Source organism: Hevea brasiliensis, unplaced genomic scaffold (genome assembly GCF_030052815.1).
Source record: "Hevea brasiliensis isolate MT/VB/25A 57/8 unplaced genomic scaffold, ASM3005281v1 Scaf7, whole genome shotgun sequence".
In the NCBI taxonomy this organism is placed as follows: Eukaryota; Viridiplantae; Streptophyta; class Magnoliopsida; order Malpighiales; family Euphorbiaceae; genus Hevea; species Hevea brasiliensis.
Genome location: NW_026615250.1, coordinates 2,108,003 through 2,122,497, shown reverse-complemented (window position 1 = coordinate 2,122,497; position 14,495 = coordinate 2,108,003). Strand labels below are relative to the sequence as shown.

Sequence of the window (14,495 nt, the reverse complement as noted above, 5' to 3'; positions counted from 1 at the left end):
TGAATAATTTAGTGTGATTAGTACATTTAGGAGTATGCTTAACTTAGCTCTGTGCATTATAATACATCCTTGAATGCACCTCCTATTACATGCAAATGCTAATATGCTATAGCTTAGGACACCCAGAATACTCATCCCTATGCACCATTTAAAATCAGCACTGGGTACTACCTGATATTTGTAACTGCTACACGATATTTTCCTTTTTGTTGCCATGACCTCTTTGAATTCTGGACATAAATTATCTGCACTTCCTTGATAAATTTGTATATATGCATTCCCATTGTCATTTGTTACTAGGTTCTTACCTAGAGAACCCAATGCTTCAGCTTTTGTAGTGCAACTTCGCTCTTTTTTGCCTGCCTCTTTTGGTTTATATTTCTGATTCACTTGTTGGCCAATTTAATGGTAATCAATGTTTCTTGTTTCACTTGGTTAGCAACCCGCTTTGATCCTTTCCATGCAAAGACTCAGCAATCCTCATTAGGAGATTCACCACTAGAAAGCAAGGAGGCTTCTTCATCCCTGGATCCTCAGCATAAGCCTAAAGCTTTTTCTTTTAACAGGAGTAAGGAGGATTTGAAACTGTTACTTAAAAAACATGAGGATAATGATTTAGAACATAGTAAGATTGCTGCTGCTCTTCGACTTGCATGTGATCCGGGAAGGCTTGTTTTGGATGTAATTAATGCTTCCCATCCTTTCAACTTGAAGGGAAATAAGGACATCAAGTTACGAGTTTCAAAAAAGAGTTGTATCTTATTGCTGGAGCAGTTAAGGATGGTCTCACCCCAGATTAATCCTGATATAAAAGAAGAGGCTAAAAAAGTTGCATTTTATTGGGAAACAACATTGGCAAAGAAGATAAATGATCATTTGGAGGTCATTTGTTTCCTACAGTTTTTAGCTGCCTATGGGTTGGCCTCCACTTTCGATGCAGACAAACTTCTTGTTCTTCTGGATGCTGATGAGTGGCGTAAAGAGGCTGCTGATTTGGTTCAAGTACTTGGTTTAGCAGATAAGATCCCAAGTAAGTGCTTTGTCCTGTATTGATTTTTGTCATCATTAATTTATTCAATATGCCATGCTGTGACAGTTTGCGTTACTCATGGAAACTGTTGAGAAGTTTTCTTTGCATATGGCAACATACATATCTTTTCACTACTACTACTAGTAGCAATTGCCTCATTTTGAGTAGTTTGATGGTATTTACGGTAACTTCTTTGCCATAACAGATTTTATTCAAAATCTCATTAAGAAGGAGCAGCCAATAGAGGCTGTTAAATATATCTATGCATTAGATATGGTCGACAAGTTCCCACCGGTACCCATTTTAAAGGACTATTTGAGCAATTCTTCCAAAAAGAATGTTAAGCAACTATCCAAGAAAAAGAGAAAATCTAATGGAGGGCAGGTATATGATCACAATGTATTTTGTTTTGGACTATTATTAGTTTCTTAAGGAATATCATGTAAAGATTTATTAACCTTGCAGATTCAAGCCATTGTCAAAGAGGTAAAAGCATTGACAGCTGTGGTCAAATGCATCACGGATTACAAGATTGATGGCATCTCACCTGCAATCCTCAAAGAACAAATTGTCCAACTGGAAAAACAGAAAGAAGAGAAAGTTCTTATCATTGAAAAAGCAAAAGCCAAAATCACACCTTGTTCCTCGTCTAAATCTAAATTAGATCAGCAGGTCTCCCTTTCCTCTGCACCAACTTCTGTCACTGCCCCTAACACTGAACTGCAACAGCAGAGTGGAAAAAAGCGTCCTAGAATACATGTTTCATCAGAGGATCCTCCAAAAGCATCCATTCGTGGCACACCTGTAGTTCATTCAATGCAACCTCCCCAGCAGCATCCACCAGGTTTTGTTGCAACTCAAGGTGCTCCTTACATGTATCCACCGCCCAGACACTATAGTTTGGCAGGCTATCGTCCTAACAATATGCAGTTTGACTCCTATAATTCTAATGTTAGTTCCTCTTACCGTTGGACAAATGTTAATCTTGGACACTGGAATCCAGTGCCCTTCTGAACGACCTAGTGCTGCACCCGAGTGCGAATGATGATCATTCGCGGTGATCGTTGCGTTTCCTGTATCTTTCAGTGGTAATTTTCCACATTTGTGCAATCGATATATTTAACTTTGTGTTTGGTCAGATGTCTTGTCTTTAGAATAAGCTTGTTCATAAGATTACCCATCACTACTTGAATGTTTGATATAACTGTTTTGGGAAAACACGATTTCAAAAATATTTTATTAGACTAGAAGGTTGACTGAAATTAAATTAGAATTAAGTTAAAATCAATTAAATTTAAAATTAATTCAGTTTCAATTTTTTTTTATTTTTTAAACTAAAATGATTGATATGATTTCAATTTTAATTTTAATTTAACAATTCATAAGAAAAATACTAAAACACTACTAGAAAACACAGCACAAAATGACGTGTAAACTCATGTAGACAAGACAATCATATCGAGTATCAGACTTAGAGAATGAGTTCCACCAATTTGATGACTGATGCTGCTGGAGGCGGGATTAGAAATTTTTAGGCTCAAAAATAAATATTAAAAAAAAATAAATGAGTCTTGATAAAAATATAAGAATTAAAATAAAAATATAAAATATTTAAGCAATTAAAATTAAATAATATAAAAAAAAATGAATAAGATTTACATAGACTACTTTTCCAGCAAAACTAAATTTGGATAATTTTTCTCTTTAATCACAAATTAATAGGCAAATTACTATTTCATCCTTAAAAATGTGTGGTGGGAAGGATTACTTGTGCGATGTAAATTAATCTCTGGGTTAAGTAAAACTGCACGCTAATACAATTAGCACAGTTTCAACACTTCCACCTAATTTTCAATTACGGCCAGGGCGCATTTAAATTGCTTGTTACCTGTAGGCTGCTGCCACCAAAAGTTCCAGTCTTGAGCCTTGAAAACAAGAAAATGTGGTAAAAATGTTGTTAAAGACCTTCAAATTTAGTTTCAGAGACCATGTGCTATAAAATCACTGGACACTCTTACACGGATTATAACTCAGCTCCTAGGAGTCTTAATTCTCAAGAAACTTGGCAGCTATCTAGTTGCAGCAGCACCTCCATCCTCCACCATGGGAAGCGTTCCGGTACATTTTTCTTTATTCATGAATGTCATTATCATTATACTTCTTTCCCTGCATTTTCAGCTAGTTGTTTCACTGATCATTTTTCTGACTCTTGTGTTGGTGTTGTATTAGTTCACAATGTCTGATCTTCAACTGGATTTTAAAGAAGTTCAGAGCAGCCCTACCTTGCTATGTACTCCACTAATGGGAACTACTGTCGACCAAATGTTGATTGAGATGCAAAGAGCAAAGGAAATAGGTGCAGATGTTGTCGAAATCCGGATAGACTGCCTGAAAAACCTCAATCCTCGCCAAGATCTTGAAATCCTCATTAAACAATCTCCTCTTCCCACCCTGGTCACTTACAGGTAATGAAATGACCAAGTCTGAAAATTTAATATCTGTTGTTGAATGTTATTTATCGATTTATTTATTGTATTTACACTTTTTTTTTAACTGTAATGCATATATGACAAAAAAAAAAAAAAAAGGGAAAATCTTACTTTTTAAAGAGGGTCAAAACCTTTATGCGATTCCACAATATATATTTATTCTTATACTTTTAAAAGTAAGATAGACGTAGACAGGTCTAACTCACTTAAAAAAATTAGCTCAAGGGAGGAGTGGCCAAACCCATGTAAAACATTACCCTATCCCAAATCAAATGTGGGATATTAACGGAGTTTAAACCATGATCTCTTGTATCATAAGGCAAGTGTTCAACCGTTCGGCTATTAGCTCAATGGCCATTATAGCAACTTTTGCTTCATTATTACAACCCTCTAAATGAAAATTGTCCTGCTTCTCAGACCAACTTGGGAAGGTGGTCAATATGATGGTGATGAAATCAAAAGACAGGATGCACTTCGTTTAGCAATGCAGTTGGGAGCTAATTGTATTGATATTGAGCTTGAGGTAATTAATGCATTGCAGAGTAGCTAGATACATTAGCATTAACTCAAAATTTGGGATTTCTTATAGGAGTTTGTGGCTTCCAATCTCAATGAAATTGGGAAAGGAGAGGGTTAGCCCTGTTGTAATTGTAAATATGAAGCTAGATTCTTATGCTTCACATATTCTGCAGGTTGCTTATGACTTCAACAATTCAATATCTAGAAGCAAGCCTGATAACTTCAAGGTCATTGTTTCTTCTCACAATTTTCATAATACTCCATCTGCTGAAGCCATTGCCAGTCTTGTTGCTAGAATTCAAGCTACTGGAGCTGACATTGTCAAGATTGCAACAACTGCTTTAGACATTACAGATTGTGCTCGTATTTTTCAGATTATGGTGCATTCTCAGGTAAGGTAACAGTGCACATTCCCCGAAAGTGTTTCTTGAAAATTTCAAATGCATTCATCCGAGCTGTTTCCATATTATTTTTTTGTAGGTCCCAATAATCGGAATTGCTATGGGTGAGAGGGGCTTGATTTCGCGGTTGCTTAGCCCCAAGTTTGGTGGATTCCTGAGTTATGGTGCACTGGAGGCAGGTGCTATATCAGCTCCTGGACAACCAACTGCAAAGGATATGTTGGATTTATACAACTTCAGGCTTATGAGGCCTGATACCAAAGTGTATGGCATTATTGGGAAGCCTGTTGGTCACAGCAAGAGTCCTCTCTTGTTCAACGCATCATTTAAGTCTGTTGGTCTTAACGCAGTTTACATGCACTTTCTGGTGGATGATGTGGAGAAGTTTTTCAACACCTATTCATCTGTTGATTTTACTTCTGGATGCAGGTGATTCTCCTTCTTTGAAATCATTGGCCACAGCATTATTTACCTGCCAAAATTCCTCGGAAAAATAGTAAGGCTTTTGTATTTCCTTGGAGCAAACTAATGGTTTTTATTTCGGTATGCAGCTGCACTATCCCCCATAAGGAAGTTGCACTCAAATGCATGGATGAAATTGACCCCATTGCCAAGGTATTGAGTACCCTGGAGTTTGAAAATGCTTCAACATCAACAACATTGTCCAGAGATTCATAATCAACATGCTCTAGATATTAGCAATCTTATATTGTTATATTTCACTGTAATGAACCTTATACGATTGTCTAGTCTATAGGTGCTGTGAACACTATTATTAGGAGGCCTGGTGATGGGAAGCTGATAGGTTATAATACAGATAGTGAGGCTTCATTAACTGCTATGGAGGATGCTTTAAAAGGTAATGAAATAGGATACTCAATACTGTACCTTTGGTCATTGATAGATTTTCAAATCTAGTTATTGACACATAGATATTGTGCATTTGAATATTACAGAACAAGGATACATCAATAGCAGAACATCTTTTAGCTCTTCACTAACTGGAAGACAATTTGTGCTAGTTGGTGCTGGAGGGGCAGGAAGAGCACTTGCATTTGGTGCTAAAAGTAGAGGAGCCCGTGTAATCATTTTCGATGTTGATTTTGGTATATACATTATTATCATTTTCTTTTTTTTTTGCTGCAGCAAACTGAGTGGTATCTTAATAAACTGGAAAATCTAAAATCATTTTCATCTCTAATGTTTGTCTAAAAAGAGAGAGCAAAGTCTCTAGCTCATGGTGTTTCGGGTGAAGCTCAGCCTTTTGAAAGTCTAGTTCACTTTCAGCCAGAGAATGGAGCAATCCTTGCAAATGCAACACCATTAGGAATGCATCCAAATACAGATAGAATTCCTGTAGCTGAGGTTCTTTCTACTTCACAGCTAGGAACAAAATTCAATTTCAGGCTTTTTTGTTATTGAATTTAAAACCTTCTGTTCATTTTTTTTTCTGTTTCAAGGAAACCTTGGGGATCTACCAGCTGGTCTTTGATGCTGTCTATACGCCTAGAAAAACCAGACTATTAAAAGAAGCTGAAGCAGCAGGAGCAATCATAGTGAGTGGGGTTGAAATGTTCTTCAGACAGGCAATTGGCCAGTTCAACCTCTTCACGGGCAGAGAAGGTAACTTTCTATTTCTTTGCTCTATCTCTGACATTGGCTATTCCAAATTAAGTCCCTTTGGGGTCTAACTTTGAGGACAAATTGGAAATCATTCTTTAAAATTCCCAACTCTGAAGCACCTTACTAGCTTAAGATACTTGTTTTATGGCTGTTCCCCAATCCTGATTTGCTGAAGTTATCAATTCTGTAGTTTTCAAATATATCTCACTTTTGCTAGCTTTCGTTTGTTGTCTATTGTGGCAGCACCTAAAGATTTCATTCGAGAGATCGTTTTAGCCAAGTTCTGATGCATTTTTCTACAAGCTGATGAAGTGCTCAAACCAGCTTCAACATTATTTGGTTGGTGCAAATTAATTCGTTGCCATATAAAGTCCTATCCTCAATTTCTACCAATAACTCAAGTGTAAAGCCATCAGAAACAGAATTTTCATGAACAGAAATTGATTTACAATAGAAATTGTACAATGAAAAATTTAATCTCAGCATAAGCATGTTTTAGTAGACCCTGTATAATAGTGCGTTTTATGTATGAGTAACATCAAGAGCATTATCTTTCAGTGCTATATTTAAATTAATAGATTTTTCTTGCCTGGTCTACTGTGAACCTAAGATACAAGATGTACGAGGGGATTCACTTATTAAATACATGGGGTCTCACATGGTAGGCAAAGAAAAAATTTTGTTAACAATTCACCTCCACGTAAGCATGTGAAGATACAATATGGGATAAGGGACCATAAAAGAAATTTTGTTAACAATAACAATGGAGGCTGGATAAAGTTGATAAAACGTAAATAAAATGTTAAATAGAAAATGTAGTAATAATTCTCTACCAGTTTGTAGAATATAGGTGTTTTGAATTGCAGTTGAGGTGAAATTGAACTATCTGTGAAACAATCTTTCCCTCTACAATTTTGGTCGTCAGCATATGTTTTTGTGTGATGGAGAGTGTGTCGTACAACATTTCTGATAATATGATGTCTAGACATCGGACGAGTAGAAACATTGAGAAAACCATGGCACATGACTGAGAAGCAGAGGCAGGCACGAAGGTTGGTGATCGATAAACTCCGTTCCCCTGCAGGCTGCTGGAGAAGGGAAGGTGCCATTCGCATGCATGGAGTTGGGTTGGGTTGGGTTGTTGAACTCACAATGTTCTCTCTCCACTTCCATTGCATATCATGGACCACCTCCATTATTTAGCTGTCCCTAGGCAGCACACATTTCACTTTCTAAATTCAATTTCCTTATAGATATTTTAATCTTCATCACTTTCCTCTGCTTCTTTTCGCTTTCAGCTCTGATGATTCTCATCTTATTCTTTGTTTTGCTTTGGCTAATTGAAAAAAATTATATAAAAAAAAAAAACCCGTTGGGGTCAAATCCTATTATATTCAAAATTTCAAATTTTGTATTAAATATCAAAACCTTAACTTTTATCACAATTGTATTGGTAAAATTAAATTTAAAAGGTTAATAATAAATTATAATATAATACCTAAAATTTTATTTAATTAATATCTAAAAGTTTTAGATATAATCATTATTTAACTTAATCGTTTGACATTTTTAATCCATTGATTAAATATTGTATTTAAAAAGAAAATATATTTTATATTTATTTTTAAATGAAATTGCATGGTTGATGGTTCTACGATTCTATTATTTTCTTCATAAAGAAAAGAAAAAAAAATAAGTGAAAAAAATTTATATTTAAATTTAATTTATCATGAATTATAGTATTCTTTAAATAAATAAACATATTAATTAGAGTAAAATATATATATATATATATATATATATAAATTCATATTTTATTTAATAAATGATATAGTTTATGTGAGGTATATTCTTTTTAATTATATATATATATTTTAAAATTACTTTATAAAAAATATGACTTTATTTTTATATTTTATATTTAAATATATAAATTTATTTGATCTCATTTAAAAGATAATTATTTAATTTAATTAATAAAAATATATTTTAATTTAAAATTTTATTTAAAAATAAATATAAAATTTAATTAATATATTAAAAATATAAAATATATTTATTAAATTAAATTATATTTAAAACTTTTATTCATTAATTAAATAAAACTCTAAACGATTCTGATTTGATATAATTGTACTGGGTTAGCTAAAGGAAGAAAACTTGTTATGAAGGTTTGTTGTGAAAATTTGACATTAAAGACGCTAATGAGACTCATCATCATTACAATGCAGAATTAATTAATTAATTAATTATTTATTTATTTATTTATTTTTTATCTACTTATATACATGAATAACTATTCACAAAGAGGGTTTCATCACGTAAATAAATTTATACAGATCGTAATTAAATAATTAATATATTATAAAATCAAGAGGATTTTTCAGTCTTACGATTATTTCTAAAATGATGAAATTTTTAATTTAAAATTTCACTATTAAATATTATTTGAATAATGAGTAGTTTTTTTTTATTAAATTAAATTGGTAAGCTTATACATATAAATACATAAATTAAATTTTACTCTGTGATATTACCCAATTGCAATGTTCAAAAAGAATTACATATTTTTTTTACTCTACCTTCATTAAAAATATATATGATTGGATTTTTAATCAATACATCTTCAATTACATTTTGATGGACACTAATTGAGTTCAACAAGAAAAAAAAAGTTTGATATATAGAAGATGATTAGATGAGTAGCTCAACTCCAACTCTAGATTATCAAACTCATCAGAAAAATAAAAAAGATAAGGAAAATTTTCGCCTAAACCTGGTCTATTATAGATTCAACACATAAATATATTAGATTCATGTGTTAAATCAGTGAGTCTCACCGTATGTCTTATGTTTAACTGATATTTTTCTATCTTATGTATGAATAGGGAAATTTTATAGTTATTTGGTTGGATACGAGGTATAATTATTTTGTTACGAAAAATAAAATAATTTTACATAAATCTACTATTTATTTTATTATATTTTTATAAATAATTTTTTTTCATAAATTACTTAATTATGAAAATTTTATTAATTTAAAAAATCTAAGAGATAAATTATGTATAGTAAATTTTGTTAAAAAATTATATGTTTTGGTTTATTAAAAATTATTTATTAGATTTTTAAAAAAATATTATGTGTTTTTTTACATGAAGAAATTTTTTTGTTATCAAGTTAATAAAATTTCTGTAATTAACTACTTTACAGACAAAATAATTATTTTATAAAAATATCATAAAATAAGTTATAAATTTATGTGAAATTATTTTATTTTTTATAATAAAATAATTATATTTTATATAGAATCAAATAATCATAGAAGTCACCAAAATTATTAAATTAAAAAATAAAAAATTAACTTCCTTTCATTTTTCTTATAAATGACTTTGTTTTCTCTTGATTAAGAAAATCCTTTGACCGGGTGCCTCAAATGCGTGAAACAAAGGGAGGCTAAAGGATGAATTTTCTCTTTATAAAGGAAAACTGCTTGCCACAGCTAGCTCAGTTTCAACCCATTCACCTAATTTTCGATTACAGCCAGCCGGCACTTAACTTGTTACCTGTAGGCTGGTGCCACCAAAAGGTCCAGTCTTGACTAAAAAGAAGATGTGTTAAAGATGTTGTTAAAGACCTTCAAATTTAGTTTCAGAAACCATATGCTATAAAACCATTGGACACTCTTATACGTACTATAACTCAGCTCCCAGGAGTCTACGGCCACTGAATTCTAGCTAACTTCCCCCAAGAAACTTCACAGCCACCTAGTAACACCACCACCACCACCACCCCCTCCACCATGGGAAGCCTTCCGGTAGATTTTTCTTTCTTTGTGAATGTTTTTTATTAATATATTTCTTTCCCTGCATTTTCAATAGTTGTATCATTGATCATTTTTAACAGACTTTTTTTGTGTGTGTGTGTGTGTGTTAGTTCACAATGTCTGATCTTCAACTGGGTTCTAAAGCAGTTCAGAGCAGCCCTACCTTGCTATGTACCCCACTAATGGGAACCACTGTCGACCAAATGTTGATTGAGATGCAAAGAGCCAAGGAAATCAGTGCTGATGTTGTCGAAATCCGGCTAGACTGCCTGAAAAACTTCAATCCTCGCCAAGATCTTGAAATCCTCATTAAACAATCTCCTCTTCCCACCCTGGTCACTTACAGGTAATGAAATGACCAAGTCTGAAAGTTTGTTATCTGTTCTTGAATGTTGGTTATTTTGTTTGTTTTTTACTTGCACACACAGTCTCTCTGTTACAGTAATACATAAATGAAAAAAAATATCCAATTTTAAAAAGAAGGTCAAAACCTGTATGCGATTCCTTCTTCTTTTTTTTTTTTTTTTACTTCGAAGATGGATGTTTCAGGGTTTAAACCATGATCTCTTGCCCTATGAAACAAGTGCTCGACCGTTGGGCTATTAGCTCAACGGCGATTCCAGCAACTTTTTTCCTTTGTTGTAACAACCTCTAAAATGAAAACTTCATGCTTTTCAGACCAAGTTGGGAAGGTGGTCAATATGAGGGTGATGAAACCAAGAGACAGGATGCACTTCGTTTAGCAATGCAGTTGGGAGCTAATTATATTGATATTGAGCTTGAGGTAATTAATACATTGCAGAGTAGCCAGATACATTAGCATTAACTCAAATTTGGGATTTCTTATTGGAGTTTGTGGCTTCCAATCTCAGTGAAATTGGGAAGGGAGAGGATTAGCCCTGTTGTAGTTGTAAATATGAAGCTAGATTCTTATGCTTCACATATTCTGCAGGTTGCTCATGACTTCAACAGTTCAATATCTGGAAGCAAGCCTGATAACTTCAAGGTCATTGTTTCTTCTCACAATTTTCATAATACTCCATCTGCCGAGGCCATTGCCAATCTTGTTGCAAGAATTCAAGCTAGTGGAGCTGACATTGTCAGTATTGCAACGACTGCTTTAGACATCACAGATTGTGCTCGTATTTTTCAGATTATGGTGCATTCTCAGGTGAAGCAATAGTGTACAGTACATTCCCTGAAAGTGTTCCATGAAAATTTCGGTTGCGTTCATCTGAGCTGTTTCCATGTAAATTTTTGTAGGTCCCAATAATCGGAATTGTTATGGGTGAGAGGGGCTTGATTTCTCGGTTGCTTAGCCCCAAGTTTGGTGGATACCTGACTTATGGTGCACTGGAGCAAGGTGCTATATCAGCTCCTGGACAACCAACTGCAAAGGATTTGTTGGATTTATACAACTTCAGGCTTATAAGGCCTGATACCAAAGTGTATGGCATTATTGGGAAACCTGTTGGTCACAGCAAGAGTCCTCTCTTGTTCAACGCATCATTTAAGTCCGTTGGCCTTAACGCAGTTTACATGCATTTTCTGGTGGATGACGTGGAGAAGTTTTTCAACACCTATTCATCTATTGATTTTGCTTCTGGATGCAGGCACAATCTCTTTTTTTTGAAATCCTTAGCGAGAGCATTATTTACCTGTCAAAATTCCCTGGAAAAATGGTAAGGCTTCTGTATTTCTTTGGAGCAAACTAATGGATTTTATTTGGGTATGCAGCTGCACTATCCCTCATAAGGAGGTTGCACTTAAATGCATGAATGAAATTGACCCCATTGCCAAGGTATTTAATACCCTAACACCCTGCTGCAATAACCATCTCTACAATTTTAAGTATGAAATTTGGTTAATTGTTAGTTCATTCTTTAATACCTGAAGAAAATTGGAGCAATCAACAACATTGTCAGGAGACCTGATGGGACTTTAATGGCTTACAACACTGACTACATTGGTGCCATTTCTGCGATCGAGGATGGACTACGAGGTAACTAATTAAATCTGTTTTTGAGAAATGAGAAGCTAAAAATTCTGTTAAGAGAGGTCTTTTTGTGCTGGCTCTCTGATTGGTCTTGCTTGGCAGAACTAAATGGCGCAGTCCCAGCAGGTACCTCACCCTTATCTGGTAAACTGTTTGTGGTTCTGGGAGCTGGGGGAGCTGGCAAGTCACTTGCCTATGGTGGTGCACAAAAAGGAGCAAGAGTTGTGGTTGCCAATCGAACATTTGGTAAGAATCTGGTACTGGTTTAGTTTTTTAGTTATTATAATGAGTCAAATTATTGGTAATTTGGATTTCTCCTCACTTCAGAACGAGCTAAGGAGCTGGCTGACAAAGTTGGTGGCCAAGCAATGACCCTTGCAGAAGTAGAACATTTCCACCCAGAAGAAGGAATGGTTCTTGCAAATACCACATCTGTGGGAATGAAACCCAACTTTGACGCCACCCCATTAGCAAAGGTTTGCCTCCACCTTCCCATCTAATTTCTCCATGGATCTGTGATTCTTTGGCAGAAAAATTTTAAGAATATGCAGATTCTGAGGGAGGGATCTTTTCTGTATTCTGCAGCATGCCTTGAAACATTATTGCCTAGTCTTTGATGCCATTTACACACCAAAAGACACAAGACTCTTACGGGAAGCAAGAGAAAGTGGAGCTGTTATCGTCTATGGAACAGAAATGTTGATCCGTCAAGGCTTTGAACAGTACAAGAACTTCACTGGCTTGCCTGGTAAGATCAACCAGAGTTCAATGACAAATTTTATGAATGATTAAAGAGTACCAGTACTAATTTGTGTGCTTTTAATTCTTTTTTCCCTTTTGTTTTTGGGTTTCCAATTACAGCACCAGAAGAATTGTTCAGGCAACTCATGGAGAAACATGCATAAGAAGCAATTTAATTCCAAGTCTTGTCTACTGTTTTAGTTGAAACCATCTCCTTTTCTGCCACAAGTTATAGCTAGTGATTTTAATTATTAAGTTGTACCAATAAATTTTCTTTGAGAATCAATTAATGATTGTTGAACTATTATGTCTGGTGAATGGACCTTGAATAGAAGGAATCTTGTCTAGTGCCTGTTATTTGGGAAAATCAATCCGGCTATACGCTTCAATGATACAATTTGGTTAAACTGTGCCATTCTGCAGTTGATTTGTTTTGGAAAGCTTGATGATTTTCTAACATAGTATTTTATTATCAAATTAATACATATTTTATTATAATCTCAATAATTTAATTATTTTTTAATTACGATATAAAAATCTTAAATCATTTTGGAAATGGACCAAAATTTAAGAAGCTATGGCCTATAGGCACATTGCAAGTTAACCCATTAAAATCAAGAGGATCGTTATAATCTACTAAGATAGTCTTAGGTTTATATCTATTAATTAAAATGCCCTAATATCTTTATTTTGCATAATTACATCATATTATTAATAAATCACTAATTTAACTCAAGCAAATAACTCCATTTACGAGTTTACTTTTTATCTCGTTAATTATTGTTTAAATTTTTTACACTAGACCACAAAATGATACTCTCTCTAAATTTCCCTTCAAATTTAAAAAATAATAATTTTATTAAATTTAATATTTAAAATTAATTTTATTACCAATTATGAAAATTTATCTTTATTTATTTATCCCTATAAAATCAAAATTTTTATTTATTATAATAATTAAAATTTATTATTTTAAAATATTAATTAATTTAAAAATATCTCGCACAACTTTTTAATTTTTTAGCTCTCAAAATTTAAATCACATTTCTTTAAAATTAATTTTTTAACCAACGGTTAAGAAAATACTAATTTTTTAATCGACGGTTAAGAAAATACTGCAATGAATGTTAATTATGATTTATAAAAATTATTATTTAATAAAAATATAATTTATAAATTTTTATTAATTAATTATTTGATCATTTAAAATATAAATTTATATGATAGTGAAAGTTGAATCATATTTATAGCAACACTAAAAGATTAGACGAGGACCTTATGATTGAACTCGATTATAAAGACAAGTGGAGTTTAGTACAAATTTAATATAACAGCCGTATCAAACCTTTTGTTAACCGTAGGTCAGACGATCTTGTTGATAATTCAAGACTTCCAATTGAAAGGAGAAGAATTTGGTAAAATTAACCAACTTTTGAAGTCATCAACTGTAATTATTAGCTTTGCCACCAAATTATTAAGACGCCGACTCCTGACCCACTGAGCACTGTGGCGGCCTTCTCTACCCAACTCCGGCCATGAATTTTCGACCGACTGGCGTAAAAATAGTTGATTGTGCAATCATCATTTAAGGGTTTATGTTATTTCTGGTTTCTAGGGTTTAAGGAACGCTGTAGATCTTAGATTCCTCTTCTCCTTCCTCTCTTCCTTCATATTATTTCTAACCGCGGCATGTCCTTTAATTATGAAACTGCAATGCACTCAAGAAAGCAAAGGTTGTGTTTGATAGAATATTAAAAAAATTAAGAATTAAATGTTATTATTATTTATTTTAAAAAATATTTAATTTAACTTATAAGTTGATCAAATCTACTAAATAGTAAATAGATTAATATTTAATTTAGTTTATAAATAA

At 33.2% G+C, this 14,495-nt stretch overlaps 3 protein-coding genes across 3 annotated transcripts; all 3 read left to right on the top strand.

Moving 5' to 3' along the window:
• Nucleotides 1-83: 83 nt before the first annotated feature.
• LOC131177667 (FRIGIDA-like protein 5) lies at nt 84-2,168 on the top strand. Its single transcript, XM_058142750.1, has 3 exons — nt 84-1,030; nt 1,236-1,414; nt 1,496-2,168. Exons 1-3 carry the CDS (start codon nt 406-408, stop codon nt 2,042-2,044), a joined length of 1,353 nt encoding a protein of 450 aa, XP_057998733.1. The 5' UTR covers nt 84-405; the 3' UTR covers nt 2,045-2,168.
• A 552-nt stretch (nt 2,169-2,720) lies between these two features.
• LOC110633473 (bifunctional 3-dehydroquinate dehydratase/shikimate dehydrogenase, chloroplastic-like) lies at nt 2,721-6,649 on the top strand. Its single transcript, XM_021782081.2, has 11 exons — nt 2,721-3,148; nt 3,260-3,495; nt 3,937-4,042; nt 4,212-4,430; nt 4,519-4,868; nt 4,991-5,054; nt 5,190-5,298; nt 5,396-5,545; nt 5,656-5,804; nt 5,900-6,062; nt 6,306-6,649. Exons 1-11 carry the CDS (start codon nt 3,134-3,136, stop codon nt 6,347-6,349), a joined length of 1,605 nt encoding a protein of 534 aa, XP_021637773.2. The 5' UTR covers nt 2,721-3,133; the 3' UTR covers nt 6,350-6,649.
• A 3,002-nt stretch (nt 6,650-9,651) lies between these two features.
• Nucleotides 9,652-12,993, top strand: LOC110635507 (bifunctional 3-dehydroquinate dehydratase/shikimate dehydrogenase, chloroplastic). The gene is made up of 11 exons (XM_021784869.2): nt 9,652-9,876; nt 9,996-10,231; nt 10,564-10,669; nt 10,838-11,056; nt 11,149-11,498; nt 11,623-11,686; nt 11,782-11,887; nt 11,984-12,127; nt 12,209-12,357; nt 12,467-12,629; nt 12,743-12,993. Exons 1-11 carry the CDS (start codon nt 9,862-9,864, stop codon nt 12,784-12,786), a joined length of 1,596 nt encoding a protein of 531 aa, XP_021640561.1. The 5' UTR covers nt 9,652-9,861; the 3' UTR covers nt 12,787-12,993.
• Nucleotides 12,994-14,495: the final 1,502 nt, after the last annotated feature.

Coding starts and splice junctions, on each gene's coding strand:
- LOC110633473 (XM_021782081.2), top strand. Junction 4,431..4,518: donor AGATTATGGTGCATTCTCAG/GTAAGGTAACAG, acceptor ATTTTTTTGTAG/GTCCCAATAATCGGAATTGC. Junction 5,055..5,189: donor AAATTGACCCCATTGCCAAG/GTATTGAGTACC, acceptor ACGATTGTCTAG/TCTATAGGTGCTGTGAACAC.
- LOC131177667 (XM_058142750.1), top strand. CDS start 406: ATGGTAATCAATGTTTCTTGTTTCACTTGGTTAGCAACCCGCTTTGAT. Junction 1,031..1,235: donor TTTAGCAGATAAGATCCCAA/GTAAGTGCTTTG, acceptor TTGCCATAACAG/ATTTTATTCAAAATCTCATT. Junction 1,415..1,495: donor GAAAATCTAATGGAGGGCAG/GTATATGATCAC, acceptor TTAACCTTGCAG/ATTCAAGCCATTGTCAAAGA.
- LOC110635507 (XM_021784869.2), top strand. Junction 11,499..11,622: donor GATTTTGCTTCTGGATGCAG/GCACAATCTCTT, acceptor TTGGGTATGCAG/CTGCACTATCCCTCATAAGG. Junction 11,888..11,983: donor GATCGAGGATGGACTACGAG/GTAACTAATTAA, acceptor CTTGCTTGGCAG/AACTAAATGGCGCAGTCCCA.